The 24,952-nt window shown below is 41.2% G+C and overlaps 1 protein-coding gene across 2 annotated transcripts in view; it reads left to right on the top strand.

Annotated features, from left to right (window-relative positions):
- The window catches only part of camkmt (calmodulin-lysine N-methyltransferase), a 108,881-nt gene that overhangs the window by 846 nt on the left and 83,083 nt on the right, over positions 1 to 24,952 (top strand). Inside the window, exons 2-4 of one of the 2 annotated variants that reach the window (XM_071480162.1) lie at positions 632 to 839; positions 2,451 to 2,629; positions 2,973 to 3,037. In XM_071480162.1, coding sequence (XP_071336263.1) covers positions 678 to 839; positions 2,451 to 2,629; positions 2,973 to 3,037 — 406 coding nt within the window. In that variant the 5' untranslated portion in view covers positions 632 to 677. Of the gene's footprint in view, positions 1 to 276; positions 840 to 2,450; positions 2,630 to 2,972; positions 3,038 to 24,952 lie in introns of those variants that run through there. The other variant, XM_071480163.1, reaches the window with a different exon arrangement.

The raw sequence follows: 24,952 nt of genomic DNA, 5'->3' as shown, positions 1-24,952 counted from the left end.
GATTCTACGCACGTGCATGATTTCATAAATAAAACCCGCTGCTGATGACGTAGCGAGCACTGCCAGACCGGAACAATCGACTGCAGACACACGCAGCCGCCGATTTGTGAGGGAAACATTGGTATTTATTTATTTTTATTAGACATTAGATTTTAAGCAGTAAGCATAGAGATCCCAAGGCTGGAGATAAGGTTAAGGTGTGCTTAGGATTCAGGGGTTTACGCGTTATTACGAGGCAGTACCTCCTAGTTGGAAGGGAGCAGAAAATTGTTGTTGGGCCCCTTTTTTTTTTTAAATCCCTATTATATAACAATGTGGTTATTTCCTCAGGCACAAAGAACAACCAGTATTCTGCGGCCAACGGGAATGATCATAATTACGTTTAAATGATATGGCTAAGAGGGCACTATTGAAATCAAATGCCACCGCTGAACATCATTGTTTCGACAGTCCATTGCTAGGTCTTGAATGCCAAAAGTGTACGGAAGTAGCATGCATCCATTGTGGGTGTAACAGGTGATTACAGTCAAGCAATGTCTGCGATCATTTCTGCGTTGGTGTAGTGTAGAGAAAAAGCCTTATTTTTGTATTGCCACGCTGCTACCGCTAACTGTGATAGCTCTGCAACCAGAAATTTAGTTTACAGATTTCATCGCGCCCGTCACTACGAAGATATAATGGAGAGGGGCTCCACCGGTGCTGCAGAGAAGACCGAGCCGGCTTCGCCTTTGAGGAAAGATATTAATGACGACACCTACGTGGCTGATTCTCACACCTCCCGGGCTGGGACCTGTGGGGCTCCTGATGTCGCCCGAGCCAGGTGGACTCTACTACGACAGGTATTGCTGTTGAGCAAGCACAAACCTTTCACATGGTGTTGTAGTTATTTTTACGGACACATTTTTGAAAGTGTATTCAATGTTCAGCGTGGAATGTGTTACTGGATAACTTTGGATGCTGTATTTCCGTTAGAATCGTTGTTCCTTATAACCAGGAGTCAGCAAATTGGTTCATCCTTTCAATATTGTTCAATGTAGGACCAACAAAGTTTTTAATTGTTAAATAAATGTTGACATTTCTTTTCTCACAGTTTGTTTTTGGGTTGTTAAGGTGTAATACAAATAAAATACATTTCGTACTGTACCTAAGGATGTCACCTTTCCCATTACAAAGTAACAGCAGTAGCTTATTGTTCTTGCCTTAAAGAACAAATTAGACTACCTCTTAGTTGTGTTTCAAATCATTGATTATAATCAGATGTTACAATGCCATATTGACTGGGATTTACAAGAGTCTTGTATCTACATTACATTACCTACAATATATTTGTGAAAAATTATTTTAGATTCGTTTTGATTCAAGTTACAAAAGGAAAAACTTTTGCAAGGGGCAAATATAATCAGTGGAGGGTTAGGTCCATGGGGCATTATTGACATACCACTACTCATAACTGGAACAATAATAGTGAGGGGAACATATTGTAGTCACCAGTCTTTCACCCTGTCATTTTGTCTCCCTATTTTTGTTTACAAAGCTATTATTCACATACTATTCATACAGCATTTACTCCTTGTCCAAGCTGTGTGAAGTATGGAGGGGGGCATATTTTGCTTGGAGCTGTGGTAGGCCAATAATGGCCCATGGACTTGGCCCTCCACTGATAAAATTTCCCCCCCTAGCAAAAGTTTTTCCTTTTTATAACTTGAATACAGTAAACAGCAGTCTGTTGTATTTGAGTGATGTCGGTTCATTAGTGCTCTGATCTGCTTTGGCATATAGTGTAACATATAATAGGATACTGTGTAATTTATGCTATAACTGTAGTATAAGTAGCTTTACAGAGACCTTGTCACCAGTAGGAATCAGTCCCTCTCCTCTCGCCACAGAAACTTATTAGCTATGAATGTACAAGAACCTTGTACACATGAGCGGTAGCTGCAAAAGGAGGGCTCTTACACTTTTGCCATAGATGGTCATTATACAGACATTACACTTGGCTGAGAAGAAAAGCTCCCTGCAGTGGGTCCAGCTTGCATTCTGCAGTTCTTCCTGCTGGCACATTAATAAACACTATATGTATGTAGCTAACAGCTAAGAAATAAAAGATGCAAATACATTCTGTGCATTTAAACTGTACTGTTTTAATCTGTTTGCCTCATCACTGACTGAATATTCAACCTTTGGTTAACTGGAAAACAGGAAAATATAACATTATTTTTGAAATTTTGGACATCTAACTGATGTGTGTTGCATCGGTGTTGTCTTCCAGAAGGACCTCTTGTCTGTTGAACTGAAACGTAGCACAGGCAAAACAGAAAGACAAGACTGATTCGTTCTGAAAATTCAGAGACTTTACAGCTTAAAAGAAGATTTAACAGTTAAGGCATGCGCACTTCTGTGGAGATTTAGATTCATTTACTCCCCTTTATTTGCACTCCTAACTGTCACAGGTGTTGCGTCAGAAGCAGATGGACAGTCCAGAGGTCAAACAGGCGTCTGTTCGAAGGTTCGCCACGTTTGACCTCTTCAGCAGGAAAAGGCTGGTGACACAGGACCCCAGTGATACCTCAGATGACCAGTGGGTGGAGTACAGAAGTGTCTACTTTCCAGAGTACAGTGCCTTACTCAGGTACGTACACTTGAATGGACACACATAAGGCTCCAGTTTCATGCTGGCACAGATAGAGCATGGTGACAGTGCACCACACTAGGGGCAATTACATGATACTGCAGCACATCAGACGAGTTGGGTGATAGTCAGTATTGAGCAAGTTCCAGAAAGACAATGTCATGGTGCTTTTATCCTCAGGAGTAAAGGAGCGTGATGATGACATTACACATCAGAAATGTGCTCACCTTTTGAGTTTAAAATAGTAATTAAGAGTCTTTGTCTTGTTTCTCTGTCTGTTAAAAGAAAACACGCAACATAGTGTTCTCCCAGACTGCTGTATCTTTATTTCTGTGTCTCTCAGGGATACCCTGGGGCCTCTTAGAGTTAATGAAGTACTCAACAGCTTTGACAACACTGGTAATGTCTGTAAGTACATATTTTATCTTACTACCTAAAGCCATTGTGTTTGTAAGGTGTTTGTGTGTTTATGCAAGTGTGCATGCACGTGATCATGTTGACAGTAGAGTTCATTTTACCCACACTGCTTCCTGGCTTTTATCTGTGACACACACACACACACACACACACACACACACACACACACACATACATGCATACACACACTACAACTCTGGGTTAGCCACATGCTGTGTGCTGTTAGTGGGTGATTGATGGTTTGATGCAGGTGGTTTGATTCTATCTCTGTGAATGGGAGTCTGTCTCTGGTGTGGCTTCTTCAGCGGTTTATCATGTGCTCATTCCTTCCAACTACCTTCAAATGTCCTTTAAAAGGAAAGTGTATTGCAGTCTTCTTATTGCTTCAGTAGACTGTGATGACTGGTTTGGGAGTGAGGAAAGAGCATGACTCAAACAGGGATTTGCACATGCTTTATGCTATGGAGTTGAGTAGCATCATCTGAACACAAGAGCCTTGATTCTGACCTTCATTCTGTGAAGCATTTGTGAAGCTTGGTCGAGTTTACCTCTGGTTGAGTTTCATTCAGTTTTACTCTGTTCAATCCGGTCATTGCTTTGCTCGGCTTTTTAGCAATGTAAAACCAGTCATAGGGGTATTTCAACTAGACATGCATCAAGTCAGCCACACACACAGTCTGTATTTTGAGACAATCCAGAAAAGTATGTTTCAAAATGAGATTACAAATGATTATTCTCAGCTATAAGTAGGTTATATCATGAAAAGTTAATGTGTATTGCGTGTGTTTCTGGTATTACCAATATATTTGATTAGTTACTCATTAGTGACAACATAATGCAACTTCATTGTCCATCTTTGTGGAAATTTCTCTTTGACTAAACCTCAGCAGTATAAAATATTGCAACATTAGGACAAGGATAATTAGAAAAACCAGCAACAAATATGTTAATGCAGTGATAAAAGTATGGGTGGTATAAATGTGGATTGAGCATCACAGACCTGCTCCACTGTCACTTTACCAAGATGCGATCCCTTTCAATTTATTATGAACCTCTTTCTGTGCAGATCCATCTTCAGAGGCATGTGATGGGTTTTGACGAAGACCATGGGTTAGAGTTAACTAGCCAGATGGCTCCACAGGATCAGGGTCAGAGGTGAAGGCCATGGCTAGAGGCTACTTCACTGCACACTGGGATCAGACTATATAAGTCATGACAGAGTTCAGTGGCAGCTCTCATTCCAACCTACTAGAATGGATAATCCCTTCTCTTTACAAGGAGACAATAGGATCAATACTTTTTTTCTTTGTAGATAGCTAAAGAAGAGGTCATCATGTTTTTGCCTTGTGGCACTCCAGCAACATCCACGGCTCTTTATGATTTGCAGATATCTAATTCTGTCTGTTCTTCTGTCTTTCTCCTCCTCCTTTACTCAAAGTAGTAACCTGATTAAGATATCCTCCTTCATTTCTCCTCTCCCATCTCCGGGCTACTAACAATATAACCCCTCATCCCTCGTTCTCAGCCTACCCCTCTTACCATTTCTCCACTTTCTTCCCTCCACCCCTCCATCCCTCTCTCCTCCCAGCTGGAGTCATGCTTGGCCAGATGGGTAACTGAGTTCCTGACTTGGCTGGTGGATTAGCACAGCCGGAGATGAGAGCATAGAGGAGGAGAAAGGGGGAGATGGTGGGTGGGCATGCCAGAGGTGGAGTGTGTGTGTGTGTGTGTGTGTGTGTGTGTGTGTGTGTGTGTGTGTGTGTGTGTGTGTGTGTGCAAGGAGTGGAGGGCCACTAGCAAAGGGGACCTCATTCCACAGACAATGAGCCAGCCATCTCCCTCCTGTTCTCCATCCCATGTTTGGGACTAGTAATGCGTGAGATCAATTAGGACTGGTTGAGAGGAGGCTCTGAAAGGCACAGAGGTGACCCTGTCAGAGCTCAGGGGTATATTTTTGGAGGTGGGAGTCAGAGAGAATCCCCTCTAAACACACAAACACACACACATATCTACTTATGTGTGTTCCTCACAAAGCCACACACTTATACTTGCAAAAATCTACACAGTCTTGCTAATAAACACATATTCACTTTGCCCACCATCACACCCTCTCCACCTTTCCTGCTACCTTGATAATCCCCCACCCCTGAGGTGTGGACAAGCCCAAATCCTCGAGGTCCTTGTCCTCCTGAATAGCAGGCTAAAAAGCCTGGCCGGATTAGCTCACTGCCTCCAAAATGTGTGGACTCAGCTTAAAATTGCTACCCCCTCTCAGCATGACCCTCTCTGCCGGTTATTGTGTTTGTCCCACCACTGTGCACGTATGTGAACAATATGTTGTTTCTTAAGGTGACGATAAGCTGGAGTCAATGGTTTCATTTCAAGACTAGAGGAGAAAGCAAGGAGTCTGAATGAAGATGTTTTAAGAAATGAGGAGTGTGTGTTGAGCTGGTGTTATAACACTGAAAAGTCTCAGGCAACACACTGTTTGGAATATCTGGGATATCAGGGCACCTCTGACCAAATTCAATCAGTATTGTATTATTTTGGAAGAAAGCCTCTAGCCCAGATGGAACCACATATCTGGGTTGGTGTTTAATGGAGAGCACTGGCGTAATTTACAACCCATTAGCTTGTGTATATCATTCTGTACTGTAACACAGAGCATGCACTCATACAAAAATACTTAACTGGGTACAAAGAAATAAAAATAAAAAGTCAAAAAAGTCAAATTCACAAAACCAGATGGAAGCTTTAATGACTTTTCTGAGGAACTGACCTACCAGACAGGACCCACGTTGGAGGGGGTCCAAATTATACTCAGTCTAATCGGGTCTTTGTGCAAATAAGTCTAATACATGAGTGGATCTGAAGGGATCTGAGCATAGTTAATATCAGCTGTGATTACAGTAGCATAGGTTGAAAATGTACGTAATGGTGGAAAATGGGGGAAAAACACTTTTTGGAGTTTGATTTGCAGACATTGAATTGATTAGAAAATTATTACTGTATATTAAGTTTATCTATTCCCCAGTTTCCTATAGAATACTTTATTGAAGGCGCAGGAAGTGGAAATATGACTTTAAATTATTTCTTTATATTAGTCTTTGAAGCATACAAACAAGTTATTTTTTACTTTGTTCTGAGAACATTTTTATTATATTGCTTTTTTGTTTGCATTTGCACTTGATGAGGTATCAAGTAGAAATCACCCCCTCTGGTGGTCATCCAAAGGTCATTTGTAGTTACCTTTGTAACTCATTATAGTATATTGTCAATGAATGATGGAGCCTATTTCAGACTGGTCTTGATCACTTTGAACTATTTGAACTCTGAACTTCTGACCTTCCTTTTTCTTTAGCTGACAGAGGGGTCTTGTAATTGTAAGAGAGCTTTGTGCGGGCATCGTTTGGGGTTTTAGGGGTGCTTGTTTCCTGCTAGGGATCAGGATTTTAGAGCACAATACAGGCCCTTGGGGTTGGGTGACTAAGAATGCATCAGAGGAGATGTGTGCATGTGTGTTTGAGAGAGTAGAGCTTGTTGACATTGCAGGGTTTTTGGTAAGAGGGCTTGTTGGGCTGTGGGGTTACTTGTTGGGTTCACATTGCAGGCAAAGGTCACAGCGACTGACCGGTGTGCCCATCCACACACAAACAGGAATAAATTATCTTCTCTGCATGTTTTAGTGTTTGGAATCCTCCGCTGCAAGCCATAGATGCAGTCAAGCTCAGTCTCATTCAGAGCAACGCTTTCCCTCTTCCTGCATTAGTGTGTCTTTGTGTGCATGTTTGTAATCAAGAGCCAAGCATCCTAATGAAGCTTAATAGAGCCTTCTTCACTACAGCTGTCATTGTCTGAATGGCTACTAGCCTTTCAGCCTCTCAGTCATCCCTATTATCTCCCACAGACTTCACCTATCACCCCCGCTGGTAAATACTATAAGCCCAGAATGTTTGAGTGTTGTGAGGGAGGGGAGTGTGTGTGTCTGTGGGGGGGGGTAGCTGGTCATTTCTGTGTGTCTGTCTGATGTTTGTCATGGTATGGAGACTGTTTGTGACAGGAGGATGTATTAAAGAAAGAATACATGTCAGCATAGGTAACATACAGTGTTTAGTGTCTGAACTAGACACATAAATACCCAATCAAATGAGCCAATCACCACTTTACATGCAGTGTTGGACAGGTGTGTTTGTGTGTGTGTGTGTGTGTGTGTCTTCTGTATCCAGTGGATCTATGCAGCCATGTATGCGTGTTTAATGTGTTGCATGTAGTGTCTCAGTGTCCTCACTGACTGTGTGTGTGGATGTGTGTGCGCACCATTTATTTGCATGTGTGTGTGTGTGTGTGTGTGTGTGTGTGTGTGTGTGTGTGTGTGTGTGTGTGTTGTAATAGGTGCCCCCCGTAGCCTTCCCTTGTGCCAAGCCTTTAGCGGAGCCCTGTTTGCATAATTATGCTAATTCATTGTGCCATAGTGCTAATTAGACCTTGTTAGACAATAGCGCTAGACTGGGAGCTGGCAGGCGTACACACACACACACATACACAGACACACACACACAGAGACACACGCTCACTCAGACAGTTGTGTCAATGACAAGGTTTGTGGTCCCCCTCTGCGCTGTTTATAACATGCTCTCTATAGAAATGGTTCTCTACTGGTGTGCTTTGGACTGAGCTCAGGTGTCTCTTACGATTTTTATTTAAGCTAATGGAACAAAAATCAATGTGAAACACTACAGTAGTACACAAGCTTCCTCAGATTCTAATAAAATTGGTCCATGGCCATATTCTCATTCTCTCTTTTTCTTTAGAGCTGCTGTTAGTTTGCCAGCAATTTGTTATATTTTTCCTAACTCCATAACTCATTTATTTATATGACAATATATTAGTTATCATCTTACTGATAACCAATAATACACACCTCAGTTTACTCTCAGTTCACCATGTGATTTGGTCATGAATCAGTCCAGACCCATGCTTAAAGAAAAAAAGAGGTTCACTTATATCATTTCTTGAAATACTTAACCTTCAAGAGGAAGAAGGATCTTATTTTCCAGAGTCTTATTTTAAACTTGTTTTCAAGACCTCTAATCAAAATACGTTATAATGTCAGTAGTATCAGAGTTTTTGAAATGTAAAGAAATTCTACTGCTTGAGTTAAATTAATTGAGAATCAGATAACCCCAACTGGGCTTTAGAATTTTTTCTCATAGTATGAAACCCCTACCCCACTCACATGCTTCAGGAGAGATTGAATAGGTGGCTTAAGTTGTTAGAAAAGAGCTAAACTATGTACAGGAGCCTGTGTTAAATTACAAAAACAACCGTTTGGTAATCATACATTTGTTTCACATTGAAGATTGCAGAAGGATTTCACCCGTCATCCATTGTTTTTTAATGGTACAGGCTACTACCACAGGGATCAATAACTGTGGCTAGCCACGCAGCCTGCACAGTCACCTTTTCCTCTCAAACATTCTATGGGTGAAATTTGTCGATAGCTTTGTTTATGGAAGGAATAATTTACTTCAGAGTTTTTTTCCCCAGTATTTATCTTAAGGCATTGTGTAGTTTTAAGTGAAATAAAAGTTATTGTTCAATGAATGAGAAAACATTTAGGATAGACATTAACAAAGTTGTTTAGCATGTTTCAAAGAAGCCAAGTGAGTCATAACACACACAATCGAATTCCATTTTATGATGCTTGCGTCTTTTGATTGTTATTTACAGCCAGATAAAAATGAGTAAAATACTCCTTAACTGCATTTTTAGCCAGTGCCACAATAATTGTTTCCAAGTCTGTAATTTAACCATGAAATACAAAAAGACAGTCACACAGTAAGTGGATGTGGCTAATAAAGTGCACATGTGCATGCAGTGTGAGTGTGTCACTTTGTGGTGTAGGAGTGGGGGTTGGAGGTAGTGTAAGCAAGACTTGAGTGGCTTGAGGGCACATTGAAAGAGTTGCCGGTTGACTTAATTGTAAGTAATTGATTTTCGCTTCTGTGGCCTTGTCTCCTCCATCCGTTCACTGGAGGAAACAAGAAACAGGGACTTGCCTGAAGTACTGTTGGGTGTTGGAGGCTTCTTGACATTTGAGAAGTAAACAATCACCACACTACTTGTGAACACAACTTGATGCTAATTTGCAGATGCAGACATAAATGTTTACAAAGATGCACAAACACACACACATGCACATGAACGTGGAGGCTGAAATTCCCTGCAGTAAACCACCACTATGACTTTGAGCACAATAGGGATTGAAGGTGAGCTGTTGGGTGTAGCTTTGCTCAGGGAGACCTCTCCCATTATAGCCAGCAGTTGATTATGTGAATTTGTGCATGACTAAAAGAGAGTGAGAGAGAGACAGAGAGAGAGTGTGTGTGTGTGCGTGCATGTGTCTAGATGTGTGTGCACGTGTGCACTATTACCAGTAAGCGGTGGGGATTAAGTTCAGGAAATGAGTAGAGCGTTAAAGGGTGCTTCCCTGCCCAGTGCTCTTGCATTGTCACCATTGCTAATACTCAGCTAATTACAAGGACATACTTTAACAGCAAGCTCAGTCTGTAACCCTCATGTCTCTCCACTTCGCTCCCTCCCTTTCTTAGGTTACCCCCTTCACCCTAGAATTAGGGGATGAAATGAATGAGAGAAAGAAAAAAGAAAGAGTAATAACAGGACGCTCCCCTCCCTAAAAGCTCGCCCTCCCTCTGGACGGATACAATTATTGGATTTTTCTCCATTTAAGTCACCCAACCCCTATGTGCCCCTCCTGGCAATGTCCCCCATGGTGCCTAAGCTTAGCATACACTGGCCCCTCCACCCAAGTAACACACACACAGACACACACACAGACACACACACACACACACACAAAGAAAGCGAGTGGGTGAGAGATTACATTATATCACTGAATTGTGATTAACATTTGGAACACCATGCCATCTAGTTGACCACATCACCAACATAGAGTGTACTGTACTCCATGCTGTTGGCTTTCAAGCTTTTATTCATGCAAAACACTTTATTTTTATGTTTGAAGTTAAAAAATATACAAAATGTGTTAAAAGATGAGGAGACTGAACAAGGAAGTGCTCCAACTGTGCTGTTAATTCTCATATAGCACAAGTAGCTATTCTTTATGGGTTGCTATGCCAGCATTTGTGGTAATCATAGCTAGAATTAGTTCTTGTTTCACTTTAAAAGAATCAATCTTTTTTTATATTACCTTTGGTTAAATATTTCAGTCAAGGCTATAAAAGCCTCAATGATATTATTTAGCTACTTATAGTATTTATTTGTAATTGCAGACTTCCAAGCTGCCTCTAGTATCTGAATCTTGAAACTTTTACATCATCACCTGCAGTGGCGATGATGAAAGCCACAAAAGCACAAAAGCACATGAGAGTGGCACAAAAGTCACACACGCATATTGTTAAAATGGTGTTTCTTAAAGCAGATTGAAGCGTGTACCTAGTATGGAATATTTTAAGGCATTTAGATGAGATCTTTATATGTTAACACCAACTCACCATGAATACGTTGTTTGTCAGTGTCTGCATTCATATTTGTGTGTACCATAAATGTGTGCTCAAATGTGCTGAGTATGCTTCCATTAGAGAGCTTAGTGATTAGTGCATGGTAGTTAATTTGGCTCTCCTCCCTCTTGTACCCATCAAGTGCACCACTGTGTACTTCCAAAGGCACAAGTGTGCACATGCAAGTGCATGAGTGTGCGTGTGTTTGTTTATGTGCGTGCAAATCTGTGTGCGAATGTCCCTGATGATGTTTTAAAACAAACAGATGATTAATGTGATTAGTGTTTTAGTCGGGGAGTGAAACTGTTACAGTAAATGGCTACATGGGCATATGGGGATCGGTTTTGGCTCCACTCCAAACACCCAGTTCGTGTGTATTTCAGTGTTTTCTTGCTTTGCACTGATTTCACTATGATCACCTGATTTAAAGCTGTATAGAATAATTATTGCGCAGTTTTTAAATTCCAGATTTTCTTTTTACAGCACAACAGCATAAGTTGGTTGGGAGGAAACTGTTTTCTTGTGAAGCACAGCGGTCTCTATAGCCTGTCTCTCACAGAATAAAAACATAAAGCTCTTTTTCACCAAATCCTTCTGATGAACCCTTTACCTGTATTTTCTCTGTAGGAACATGGTCTTAGGTTCAGTTCCTGGTTGCTCCTGACCCAAGAAACTGTACAAACTCTGGAGCTAGACCTGGAGTACTCTCTACACTAGAATGCTTTGACTTTTTCTGTTTAATTTACAGTTTCAGATGGGTATAAAAAATATATTTTCCAAGTTACAGTAAGTATAAATAATTATCAATTACTCAATACTTGGTCCCAACCCATGGGAATCCTTGGTTCCCGGAAGTGTTTGGTCAAAAAGCCCCTACAGAGAGGTAGAGCAGCTGTTTGTCAGCTGTCAGCCTGTCAACATGTCTTTGCTGCAACTGCTAATAGGTTTGCTATTTAGCTAAGGAGCCATTAACTTCCTTAGTGACTCAGTATACAGCTTTAATGCACAAACTGCTACAGTCACTCGTTCACTCTGTCAGTCTCTCTCTGTCTGGAGACTCTCTAAATAGCCCCACGGGGGCCTTTAACTGTCAGTTGGCACAGTACTAACGCTAGAGTATGTGTTGACGCTAATGGGTGTGCTAAATGCTAATGTGAGTTAGTATAGGCCTCTGAGGGGAAAGTTAACTGATTTTCAAGTGGCCCTCTGAGAGACTGCCCTAATCACTAACTAGCTGCAGCATCTCTCTGGGGCTCCAGGCTGAGGGGACTGGAGCTGTTGTTGCTATGCTAACTGCTAACTGCTTTACTGTACTGTGGCTTTGCACTTGGTGTTTGAGCTTTAATTTTAGAACATAATGGGAGATAAATGTCTTTGTTTGAGATTAGACTTTTAATGACGTTATAAAGACAAAAATAATGAAACGGTGACAACAAAACATATCTCTGTGGTTTATATATTATTATTAAGCTGATTCACATTTCCCCCAGCTGTCTCTCTGTCATCTCTCTCTCTCTCACACCACACATACACACACACGCATACATACATACACATGCACACATCTCTCTCTTACTCCGTCTCTCTAGCTGTCCACAGGAGGCCATGGCGCCACGGACCTTTGTGTTTGCCCACTGAGGCTGAAATACACTCTCTCTCTTTCTCTCTCGCACAAACACACACACACACACACACACACACACACACACACACACACACACACACAGGTACATAGTGAAGAGGGAGAATGGGAGACATTAGATGCATACAACTGGGATGGAGATGGAGATTCCCAGTCATAATGGTGACACTTTGGACCCTGTTCCACATGCACTATAAGTCCTGTTTCTAAAGTTTAATGAGACATAATCTGCATTAAAATAGGGCACTTTTAAAAAAATATAGAAATTCTTAACATTTGACATTTATATATGCTGTATTTTTTGTGTAATTTACAAACACATAAAAGTATTCACAAGCTATACATATATATTTTTTTAGGCCAGGGACTGAAGACCCTCAAAGCAAATGATTATTGACGTACACCTGGAGACCAGTGTAGCCTTCACAACAGTCTAAATAATATACCCACCCCATCACTTGTGCATACAATATGAATTTTATCATATTCACTGTGAGAAGAAGAAAGAAATGTCAGAAAACCATAGAAGTTCGGTCAGCCTGTGTGAAGTAATGACAGGAAAAATGCACTGCCTTTTTTTTTTTTTTTTTGGTTGATTTATCTCAACCCTACACTCACCCCTAAAACACTGCATTGAGTCTAACAGCTATCATTCAGCCACAGACGGAAAGCCACAAATGATCAGGACTTGTGATGGCACAGGAGCACACATAAAATTTAATCCAAATAAAAATCCGTGGTTCAATTACAGGCTTCATGCAAAGAGCTTGACTAAAAATTAAAAATTTAACGGTGTGACATCGGCACATCAGACCCGGCTGCATAGTTTTACTCAAAAAATCTCTGCCCAAGTGTTATTTTTAAAGGTGTTTTTTTTTTTTTAAACAGCTGTTGAAACCCAAAGAAATACAGTTTACAATGAGATAAGACACTTAAAACAGAATTCTAATGAATTAACTAATTAATTAACCGACTGTTTAATTCAGTAAGAATTTAGACAGCATGCCCTGTATGAAGCTGGTGAGGAGCTAGCCTTCATCATGAACAATGACTTGAGAAAAAAGCACAACGTGATGGACACATACTGTATATACATATTTACTGAATTTTCTAATTTCTAACTTAAACGAAAGAGCAGTGACACCCTTTCCAGCCTTGTATTTTACTGTCGTCTTATCCCTAAGGATACAGGATACAGGTCAGATATAACACTAGGCTGATGATGACAAACAAAAGAATAATTTCTGAATGCTCATATACACACATACACAACAAACCTGCGTGTGATATGTACGTGTACACTTAACATGTAAGTGTGTGTGGGTGTGTCTCAGTGGGACAGAAGGGATTACAGGAAGATTGGTGTGCAACCAGGTTGCTAGACGGATCTCCTCCAAACTCTCTGTGCTGCCCCACTGGGCCTTTCATCAAGTGTGTGTGTGTGTGTGTGTGTTTGTGAGCAGGGCTTGGTCAAAGAGGGAGGGTTAAGTGTGGGATCACAGATGGAGACATAATTTTTCACTGCCCTACATCCTCTTCCTTCCTCCCTCCCTTTCTTTATTTCGCTACCTCCCTGTGTCTTTTGACTTTCTTTTTTATTCTTTTTTGTCTCATTGTGGTTTTAAGTGATTCTTTAGACATGAAAACTGGGTCACTTTCAAATCCCACCTTTCTGTGGCTTATAGACCTTAACACGAGGCATTGCCCTTACCTCAACTGTCTTAGGGTCACGTTATGGTTTGATTAATGGAGCTGTGTGTGCTGGTCCTCACTGTGGGAAGAAGCGCTGCCTCAAAGGTTCAACTATGGGTGAAAAACCATTGGACCATTACACACATGCATGAAAACATATGTCAAATAAAAATCATTGGCTGCTAAGTACAAAGTATAGACTTTGAAAAAAAGTGTATTTCACTACTTTTTTGAGAAGCTTGGTTCCATGATCAGCCATGTTTTGTGGTAAGACAGGCTGCTCTCTCCTCACTACGCACCATGTTTTCAGACTCCATAATAAAAGGTTTGTCTAAAAGTGTAAAGCTGATTATTAGTCTATAAATTGATGAGTAGTTGGATAAAACTATCTTATTACAAGTTTGATTATTGATTATTTGTATAGGCAAATTTTAAAACAAAAAGGCAGAGAAACTCTGCAGTTTCTTAAATATGAGAATTTGCTGCTTTTTTCCTTATATATCATAGTAAATTGAATATCTTTGGGTTTTTTTGGGACAAAACAAGACATTTGTAGATGTCACCTTGGAAATATTGATTTTTAAATTTGCTATTCTTCTGTGTTTTTTGTGAAATATAATGTAATATTGTGCATGATTAAGTAACTAAAAGAAAATCTTCAGGTTTATGTTCAGGACAGTCATTTCATTATTAATATATTGATTCTGTCAAGCATCAGGGGCATTGAGTATCAACATTTACTGCTCCTCAGTCAGCAGTGGCAGCAAAAACTGCACCTTTAAAATATAATTAAATGAAATAAACAAATGGGATGAGAAGCTTTTTTTTCTCTCAAGTAAACAGTAAATTAGAAATGATTGGTAAAAAGATGTTTAACTCCTGCACAGTTGTCAGAGTTGTCGGTGCTACAGGTTCTAATTTTCTCTTCCTGTGCTGCTGGTAACAGCTTCCCTCCCAGTTTCATTGCTTTCCACCCTCTCTGCTGTGCTTCCTCCCTCCCTCTCTGCCTTCCCCTCACTCTCTCCACCCACCAGTGATTGCACAATCTTCCCATCACCACCACAATCATAACAGCCCAGATTCTGTGCCAGTGTGTAACCACTGCCAGTCTGTGCACACACATACAGACACACACACACACACACGCACTCATGCACACACATACATGCACACAAGCGCACATGTGTCCTAGAGGAGAAATACAGTTGGAGCTTTTATGCTGCTTTCCCAAGTGGCTGTTTTCGAGCGCAGCCACAATGGAGGGCCTAATGTGGATTTGTTTAGAGAGCTGGTTAATTGGAGTGGGATGCTCTAATTGCACCTCTTTCATGGTGTGTGTGTTTGTTGATGTGTGTGTGTGTGTGTGTGTGTGTGTGTGTGTGTGTGTGTGTGTGCGTATGTGAGTGTCACCTGGCTTTTGTTTGGACTGTGTGTGGGAAAACATTTGCTCAGCTATAACTACACTACACAAACACTATAAGCTACATAACACACATATAAGGGGTGTGAAGTGTCTAAACACAGAGCGGGAGAGGAACAAATAGAGAGAGATACATGGATAGTATGCCTTATAATCGCTGTAAGCTACTGTATGTGCGGAGACCCACGTTTATGTGAATGCACAACTTGTGTTTGCACATGTGCGTCTGTACAGTGCTTCGCTCTGTCTCTTTTTGTCGGTGTTGTCCCCCAGTTGGGGGTGCTCTAAGTCCTTGTATGACTCTGTTACAGCTTGTGTGTGTGTGTGTATGTGTGCGTGCATGGATCGCTGGCTGTTTGTACATTGAAGATACGTGCCAGTTTGGCATCTGTTTGTCATACCAGTGTCCTGGTGTGCCTTTTAAAGGGGCACAATAAACTCACCGACACAGACTGCAGATTTTTCAATATAGGACTGATAAAGTTGTGTATGTTTGTTAGGCAAGCTTCTAGTCAGCTCCTAGGCATCTCTCCAGATACACACGGTGGACGATTTGAAGGAAAAACCTGTATAAATGAGCAGGGAAACGTAATGATCTCATCACAGTTTAACATCTATGGGAGATTTTGGAGTAATGTGTTAGAAAGTGCTTTCCACCACCACCTTCAAACACCAAACCAGAGACTGCTGGCACTAAGAAACTAAGAAACTTTATGTTGTTTTTCCTCTATCTGTATATATAAAACTTAATTGTCCATCTACTAACAAAAGCAAGTTTGAAAGAAAAAAAATCTGAAAAATGGCAGAAAAAATAATTAACATGTAAAAGAAAAGTTTTATCTAGTTTCCTCTTTCTGAATCTTTTCTTTCACTCCCCTCTCTCTCGTTCACTTGCTGTTCCCTCCTCCACATCTGTGTCCATTAGTTTTTCCCTGCGACTTCCTCTATTTACTTTCTGCCCGTCTGTGTTCTCTGTGAGACTCAGTCCACCATCCACTTGTGACGATTGTGCGTGAATGTGTGTGTTTGTATGTATGTGGGTTCCTCTGTGTGAGTGCAAACACATGGCGTGCCCTAAGTGGGCCATAGGCCTAAAGCTAATCAATGATCGTCATTTAAGCCCATTCTCATCCTGCAAACACACACACACACACACACAAAACACACACACATGTGCACACACATCACAGTGCTTTGGTGATCAATTGAAAATAAGTGTCATTCACTTTTGCTTATCTGCTAAAGGACATGGATGGGATGGTCTGTCTCTACTTCTCTGTTTCTTTGTGTACTGCTGTGTTTAGCTTTCATTCTTTGGCATTATGAGACAAGAGAGTGATCTCTTTTGTTAGCATAAGTGTATGTGTTGGCCCTTCTTTTTGCTTGTGTGTGTATTCGCATGTGTTTGCAGGGTCAGTCTAAATGGAGATGTATTATTAGAAACCATTCTGAGCATGGTCACCGCAGTTCTCAAGCAAGGCAATCAGATCACTTAAGAGGCTGCTTGGTCTATGGTCTATGGCCTAAAGCTTCCTGTCTCCTCTTATGTGTGTCTCTCCCTCTCTATCCTTTTAATGCCCCTCTCCAACACACACAAAAACCCTGGCAGCCATGGCCATCACCCCTTATCTTCTCTCTCCTCACCCTGCCTCTTCTCCTCTCTACCACTCCTGCCTCCTGTCCTTTACCTCCATGGGGGAAAAAGGACAAGGTCATGAAGATAAACATAGAAAAGTGAAAGTGGAAGAGAGAGCGAGAGAGGGAGAGACAGAGAGAGCTGAAATGAACCATCTCATTTGGACATTAGCCCCTGGGCGGCTGTGGTGAGAGGCTAGCTAGCCTAGCGGATAATGCCCAATTGTGTATAAGGCATTATTTAGCTTCAGTTAGCCAGCTGCTTTGACAAGCTATTACTGGAAAGAATGAAGTGCATGGTAAGACTCCTTCTGTGTGTGTGTGTGTGTGTGTGTGTGTGTGTGTGTGTGTGTATTTGAGAGAGAGACAGGTGGCTTTACTTACACATCACTGGTGCACAGAGTAGTGTTCATCACACACAAACACACACTAATGCATGTGTGTATTTGTGTGTACATGTGTGTATCTTGACAGCATGCTTAGTGGGCTGTTTCCATCCAAGCGTGCACAGGGATGGACAGCATTACCACAGAGAGTCAGCTCTCTGCGCTGCATATGAACCTTGTTCACTTGAGTAGGCCGTTTAGTGAGAGGTCCCTTAACCCTGGTGACACTGAGGAGTTTGATAGTAAAATCCTTGAATCTGTTCCTGTGGAGCTCTTCCAGGCAGAGGAGCTGTAGCCTAGAATAAATAAACATCCACAGCAAAGTTATTTCATTTACAATGAAATAAAGCATAAAAAGCAGTAAATCCTCATATTGGAAGAGCTGAAATGTTGAGAAATTAACTAAATGTTTTGAGTACAAACCTTGTTTTCAACATGTAGACCTTGTCGGTGTGAGTCCTTTTCAAGTTTTTTCTACATCTATGGACACAGTTGAGAACATGTTTTTCCTAAATGAGTTGGAAATGAAAGTTTTGTTGAAGGTTTACTAAACTTGACCAGTTCAGTTTTACTTGTGTATCAAAATGAGAGAGCTTGATATCGCACCATTAATCATGACAACAAGGTGATTTGTTTATTCTTTCCCAACTTAGAGTTTTTAACAACTGACAGTGCAGAAGACAAACATGTTTTCAAAGCAAGTCAAACGTTGGACCACAACAGTAACCACTCATTAGGATTTTAAATACCATCTATTGTTGTTTGATTGGCATAGCCTCATTATAAAGACACTGTTAATTCCACGGTTCAAAAAGTGACTTTGGATTGTCCAACTCTCTTACCTTGACTTACTGCTGGTTATTCTGTATGTCTGTGCTGTACCACGTGGGTGTATTATCTGCAACAGTGTGAATCAAGGCTCCATTATGATACCGCCATCATCAGCAATTGCAGATGTTTTACTCTCTGTGCCTCTGCCTCTTCTTGCTTTATTGTCAGATGCAAACATTTCCACGATAACTACCATAACACCCATGAAGCTCGCCAACCCCTGACCACTCAGAGGATCATAACAACTATTATACTGTTGTGCTTGTTCCAGTTATATTTTTTTAAGTAGTGCCAGTGTGACCCAGGCTACTTAACAGCTGGTGTCCACTCACTCTGCATTGCTGTTAGAAAGAAATTTAGAATTACAGTGCACATCTGTTCCTCTGCGGTCTCACTCTGAAGAAATCTGTAAAATGCTTTATAGTTTACAATCTGCCAAAATATGAAACATGCATTGGTGGAAAGCGCTAAGGAAAATTGAGGCCTTTGCTTAGCTCAGACTGATAAATGTACAGATGTACAGCTTTGTATCCATGGCTTTTGAAAATGGTTTACTATTATTAATTAACTTTTTTTTTTCATTTCAGAAGTACAAGCATTGGTCGTGGTCAGTGAATTAGTTGTACCTTTTTGAAGGCAGTTAATTTTGAATATCAGTGTGGACAATTCAACAAGTCCTCCATCCTGAATGACTGCTTGTCCCCACCCCTGGGTATGTCCATATCCAGGTGGAAAACTTAGTGGACCTTCATCATCCTGGTAACAATAATAAACATGTGATTAAGGGTGTGGACTGGTCACGGTTGGGTCAGGTTTTGGCACAACAACAACTTTGTCAGGTTTAGGAACAAAAATGACTTGGTTAGGTTTAAGCAAACATGGGGGGGGTCCAGGTTAAAATAAGTACTTCCTTAAGGTTAGAGGACTTTCGTCATCATGGTTACAATAATAAACATGTGGTTAAGGCTGTTTGACGGTCATTGATTTAAAAAAGCGACACTCATTATTGGTTTCAGAAGGGAAACGAATGGTAGTGTCCTGTGTCAAAGTCCTGCATTTTGTCAATCCACCCATCCACCCATCCACCCCAGCCCCCCTCTAACACAGACTTTCTCACTCACTGTGATATGTCACTCCTGCCATAATTACTGTTGCTGCTATAGGTCGTCCAACAATATAATGTAAGTATGGGTCGTACTAAGCTGCTTCCACAGACGACCTATGGGGTTGTTTTTTTTTTCAGGAGGACAGTCTCTGGAAACTAATAGATAAAACATGGATGGACTTGGAGAGAAGAGGAGAGAGGGGAGAGGCGAGCAGAGAGAAGAGGAGAGTGTCTAATAGAGATATATCATTACACTGTTATATGTGTAATCTATTGTGCTGCCATTGAACAGCAGCAGCATGGGCTTGGCAGTAGGCCATGCACACACACACACACACACACACACACACACACACACACATACACACACGCTGTGCCTCCAGTGGGGCAGTAATAGAGGGTGTGAGTGTATTAGTCGCTACAGTCCAAGTGTTAAGTGCTGGCCTGGTGTGTGTGAGATCGATGACAGCCGGGCGGCCCCTCATTCACACACGCACACACCCACACATAGACACACACAGCTGTGACACATAGCCTGAGGTCAGGGGTCATCCACAAACATCCCTGACTCTCAAACACATAAACATCTCTCTGTCCATTTCTGTGTGCATGTATATGTATGTATCAAAGACACTTTCTGTGTCTATTACACGCACACACACATACTGACACAGGCAGACATACACCCATCCAGTCCTGCGACCACAGGGAGGGGCCCGCTGTCAAGCACCAGTGGTCCATCGATACTTGGGTAGAGCACTAATGCCTGCTGTCTGCTGATGGACGCTGGCCTGCCTCCAGGGACCATTAGACTCACTGGGACACAGACAGACACACACTTACACAAACACACATTGGTACACTAACATGGAACGCATAAACAAACCTAGTACTTATATGCACACACAGTACATAGTACTTGCAGGTTCAAACACCATAAAACACATATGTACAGTACATACATTTGCATTTTAATATGTATTCAAAGCACTGCACATCTTTGGTTTTGACATTGTAAAACTCACAGTAATGGATGCAAGTTGGGCATCCTAAATGTTAAAACACAAATGACATGTAGAGCAGTAGTCACGTTATAACAGCTCAGTAACAATAATGTGAGGTAAGGTTTAAAAAAAGAAATGACAGTTCATATTTATGAATGATTGGAGCACATTAAAATCACCGTAAAGTCACCTAGCTATCTGTGGTACCTTCAACTCATCCTCATGTGTTTAGGATTCACAGAATCCTGGAGGTCTTACTATAACTCCTATTCCAACTGAGAAGTTTAAACGTATTTTTACAGAGCAAGTTACTCTCTTCAGATCCACCACTGTGTGCCTCATCTCCCACAGTGCATTGGTGCTGTAGTAGTTTATGATGCCATCCCACACAATCCTCTTCTTTCCTGTCCTGAGCCATGCAGTAGGGTCATCATGTCATCAGTGTTCACATGGCTAAAATCACCAGAGTGCTGCAGGTTCAAGTGCTACGTTCTGATCCTTTGCCTTGGTATCCATCGAACTGCAATCCAGACACCATTAGGGCTACTCTTCTCTACTTTACTACGGCTCTTTGGTCCTTTTCTTCATTCTCTTTTCCTTAGCACCAGACCCCTCGTTTCTGCAGCTCCCTCAAATCCATCCAATTGAGCACACTCACAGATCTGTATTACTCACTGAGTGTCAGACTCAGCACCTTTTTAGGTGAATTAGCCGAACAACAGATGTGCTGAAGTGTGTGAAAGAGTAGAAGATGAGAGAACAGATACCTAGGAGACCATACAGTGGATGAAGTGAACTTGGTCCATTTGTCTGAAGTCTTCAGGTGTTGCACAGTAAATCCCTTACCCGATTACTATCACTATCAATTACTGTAAAAATCATCTATATAATAATCAAAATACAAAAGGATGTGAAAAGCTACCACAGTCTTTTACATAGGCTATATTTGGGTGCCCCTAAGAATATATGTCCGGCTAAATCTCAGATCCCTCCTCACTGGACCTGTGCAGTTAACCAGAAAACTGATCATAAAAAGTAACTGAAAAAATGATATATGTGTATATGCGCCTGAGTGCCACATTTTTTCTTTCATTTTTTTCTTAAGACTGTTGTTCCTTCATCTTTACAATCAAATGACGAAACATCAAAAAATAATTGACCCGAATAATAATTGTCTGCTCAGTAACATCTCCTTAGATCGAAACTGCTGTCCTGGGCTTGTTTCAGACTACACTACCTCTGACCTAATGCAGTGTGTCTGTTTTACAAGCTTGAGCAGTGTTTGGATGGAGTTTACATCAGAAGTTACAGTATATCAGGCTGTGGAGAAGGATAACTTTACTTTTAAGGGATTTGTTGTTGATGATGATAAACATTAAATAAAGCAAGTAGTATCCTGTTAAAGTGGAGTGTGTGTACTATGTATAGAAGCCTCAGTGTGTGTGTGTGTATAATGCGTACTATAATACCAGGCTCGCTGCAGCTGAACAGATGCCTGATTAACACATTGAGTGAAAGTGCTGCAAGGAAATGTAACAGCAGTTTCTTTGTACATGTTAGATTGTTTGTATTAGAAGGCCATTGATCTTCAAGCCTGGCTGCATGCTTTTACTACCAACAGATTTTTTTTCAGCAATATTACATTTTTCCTGACTGATTAAAAACCAAGAGTTATTTCTCTTTAAAAAATATCACCAAATAGCATTGGGATCTCATTCAGTCCTTTGTATCCACAGCTGTCAGTAACAACAAAAACGAGAACCCGGGTCTGGTTTGGTTCCAGTATTGATATCTGTACTCTATGAATTCCTCATTAGACCAGTTAATTACTACCCAACACTGCAACTGAGTCTTTGTTTTATTGGCTGAGCACCATGAAAAGGCATCCCTAGAGCTCAGAGAAAACACAGACCCATAATGTAATAACATGAGGGAAAAAAAGGAGAGTGTTACGAGTTACAATAAAGCTCTTGATGGTTTTGGAGTATATCTGTATTAGGAAAAAAAAGAATGAAAGAATGTAAAAGAATGATTAGAGTTGATTGAAACACTGGGGGAATTGGTCGTCTTCTGAAAAGCCAGTGTGTATAAGTGCTGTGTAGGTGCTGTTAGGGGCTACATGCTTAGTGTGGAAGCAAATCTTTCTTTTTGTCTCTGCCTCTTGTCTCTTTTCTATTTATTAATTTAAAAAAAAATACAATAAAAAGCCTCATCAAGAAAACAAACAAGAGCAGAGGTGTAGAAGAGACAGGGATGGGGAGGAGAGGAGAGGAGTGAGCAACACAGAGAGAAGAGATGCAAACAAAGTGAAAGATGATGAGGAAGAAAACAGTGAAAGGACACCTTGAGAGGAAGAAGAGAGAAAGATGGGTCCTGACAGGAGAAGGGGGCTGTCTACAGATTTGCCTGTATCAAACCCAGGCGCCTGTGGGCATCATCACAGTACTGGCGCACAAACACACACACACACACTCACACAAATTCACACACAGATGCACAGTGATAACCCATCAGCACTGGCCAAGTGTTGTTTAATCCAACCTGACTTGCACTCGACAGAAAAAGCAAATTCACTTCCACTCACAGTCTGGAAAACGGAGCGCTCTTCACATAAATGGCAGCGCTCTGAATTATGCCATTTATGTGTGTGTGTGTGTGTGTGTGTGTGTGTGTGTGTGTGTGTGTGTGCGTGTGCGTGCCCACTGGCATGCACACATGTTTTACAGCTCATGTTTTTTATTTTTGTGATGATTTTTTTCAGTGTGTTTGTGCGTGTGTGTTTACATGTATTGGTGGTGACAACCTCTTCAGCAGTACCCCCTTCATTGTGTGACAGGCAGATAGCTAGGCTGCTCTGCTCCCTATTGTTAGGGGGCTGTCATCAAACCCTGCTTGTACAGCCAGTTATGCTGCCTGCGTGTGTGCGTGTGTGTGTGTTTGTGTGCATGGGTGTGTGGGAGACTGAGTTTGCACTCTGTTGCACTTCTACATCTTCATGTGTCCTAATGCGTACACCTGAGCATGCTTTTCTGTTTGCGTGTCAATGAGTATGCTTGTTTTTGCAAAAACAAGCATTTTTCTGTGTATGTGAGCGTATGTGCACAGGTGAGTGTGTGCGTTTGATTTGTTTATCTGCGCCACAATGAGAGAGAAGAGAAGATCAGGGCTGACAAGCCATTGTTTGACAGACTGATAGTTTGGCTGGAGCGCTCTACTGTACTCCCCTCTCCTCTCCATTGTTATGTGACTTGTCATTAAGCCCTTGTTGTCCAGTCAAAATGGGCAGGAGTGGTTGTTAGCCACAGCGCTGTCATTTGTGGAGAGGAGTAGGTGAGCCTAAAGCACACACACATCAACACACACATACACAGATACAAGAGGGCAGAGGCGCAGAGTGAGTACCGCAGATGTGGAAAATTATTTTTTCTCAGTATCTATGGTGCTTGATGTATTATCAACATTCTCATACAATACTGTTAAAAAAAGACACGAGCTGTGTTGATGAAATTAGTCCTGCAGTGTTGAAAGAGCTAAGGAGAAAATTTCCCCACTGAAGAATAACCCAGCTCTGGAAATAAATTTGTATTAATGTAAGAGGTGGAAACTGGAAGATGGAAAATTCACTGCTGGTGTGTGTGTATGAAAGAAAAACTCAACAGACTTCATGGATTCCCTTGGAAAGTTGTAAAATAGTTTTAAATCTTTTATTTGTATAAGTTAAGGGCGAGCAGAGTGAGAGTGGAATGAGAGGAATTGTTGTTCTTAAATAAAATCTAACATTCCTGTTTTAGTTTAATCAGGTGCAGCATTTAACTTTGTACTAAAACTTGAGCAGAAGCACTTTTTATTAGATGTTTGTAGTGATGCTTTTTGTTTCCCCTCTCTATCTAAGAGAGGGAGATAGTTCGAGGATATGTATTAATGTCTCTGCCAACAGAGGAGGGTATTGTGGGTAGCAGATGCTTGCAGAGAAACTGCTTTAATCTCATGACATGGAAGCAGATTGGTTGATCTAGCTCATGTCAGGAGAAGCGTTTCCACAGAAAATATAAAGTCACATAAATGTATTCTCACAATCTGTCCACATATAAAACATCTCTGAATGAAGCTTATGCATGTTCACCGTTTAACCTGGAGAAGCATATAATACAGCTGTTTTAAGTGCAACACAAACATATGACTGATAGTCTATCAACCTCATCTTTGATAGTCTTGGATTTCCACTTCATTGAATAACACTCCGCACACCTTATATGATGTTGAGGACCTGCACTGCTGCACCAGACAGATGTGCACAGATGTGCAGAGATGGACTTTTTGTCAGACAGACAGACCAGTATCCCTCTGCACCATTTCCTGTGTCAGGAGGGAACAAGGACAAACAGGTGACATCACTTCCTGCCGAGGACAATCACACAGGAACAGGCAAGGAGCCTCCAGAAGTGCTGTCATCGCCATAACAACCCTGACCATAGCCAAGAACACACACACACACACATAAACACACTCAATGACACTATTGTTAGCTCCAAACTGTCAATAAGCTCAGTTTATTGACATAATTTTGAAGCACTGTGCATTTCTGTCTGTCTGTGTGGAAGTCTCTTTCCCGATCTCACTTCCTGTATGCATTTCTATCTAACCTCTTAT

The sequence above is a fragment of the Trachinotus anak genome, unplaced genomic scaffold (genome assembly GCF_046630095.1).
Source record: "Trachinotus anak isolate AG129_WGS33_773 ecotype Australia unplaced genomic scaffold, CSIRO_AGI_Tana_v1 ptg000007l, whole genome shotgun sequence".
Lineage (NCBI taxonomy): Eukaryota > Metazoa > Chordata > Actinopteri > Carangiformes > Carangidae > Trachinotus > Trachinotus anak.
This window is presented reverse-complemented; position numbering and strand designations above follow the sequence as displayed.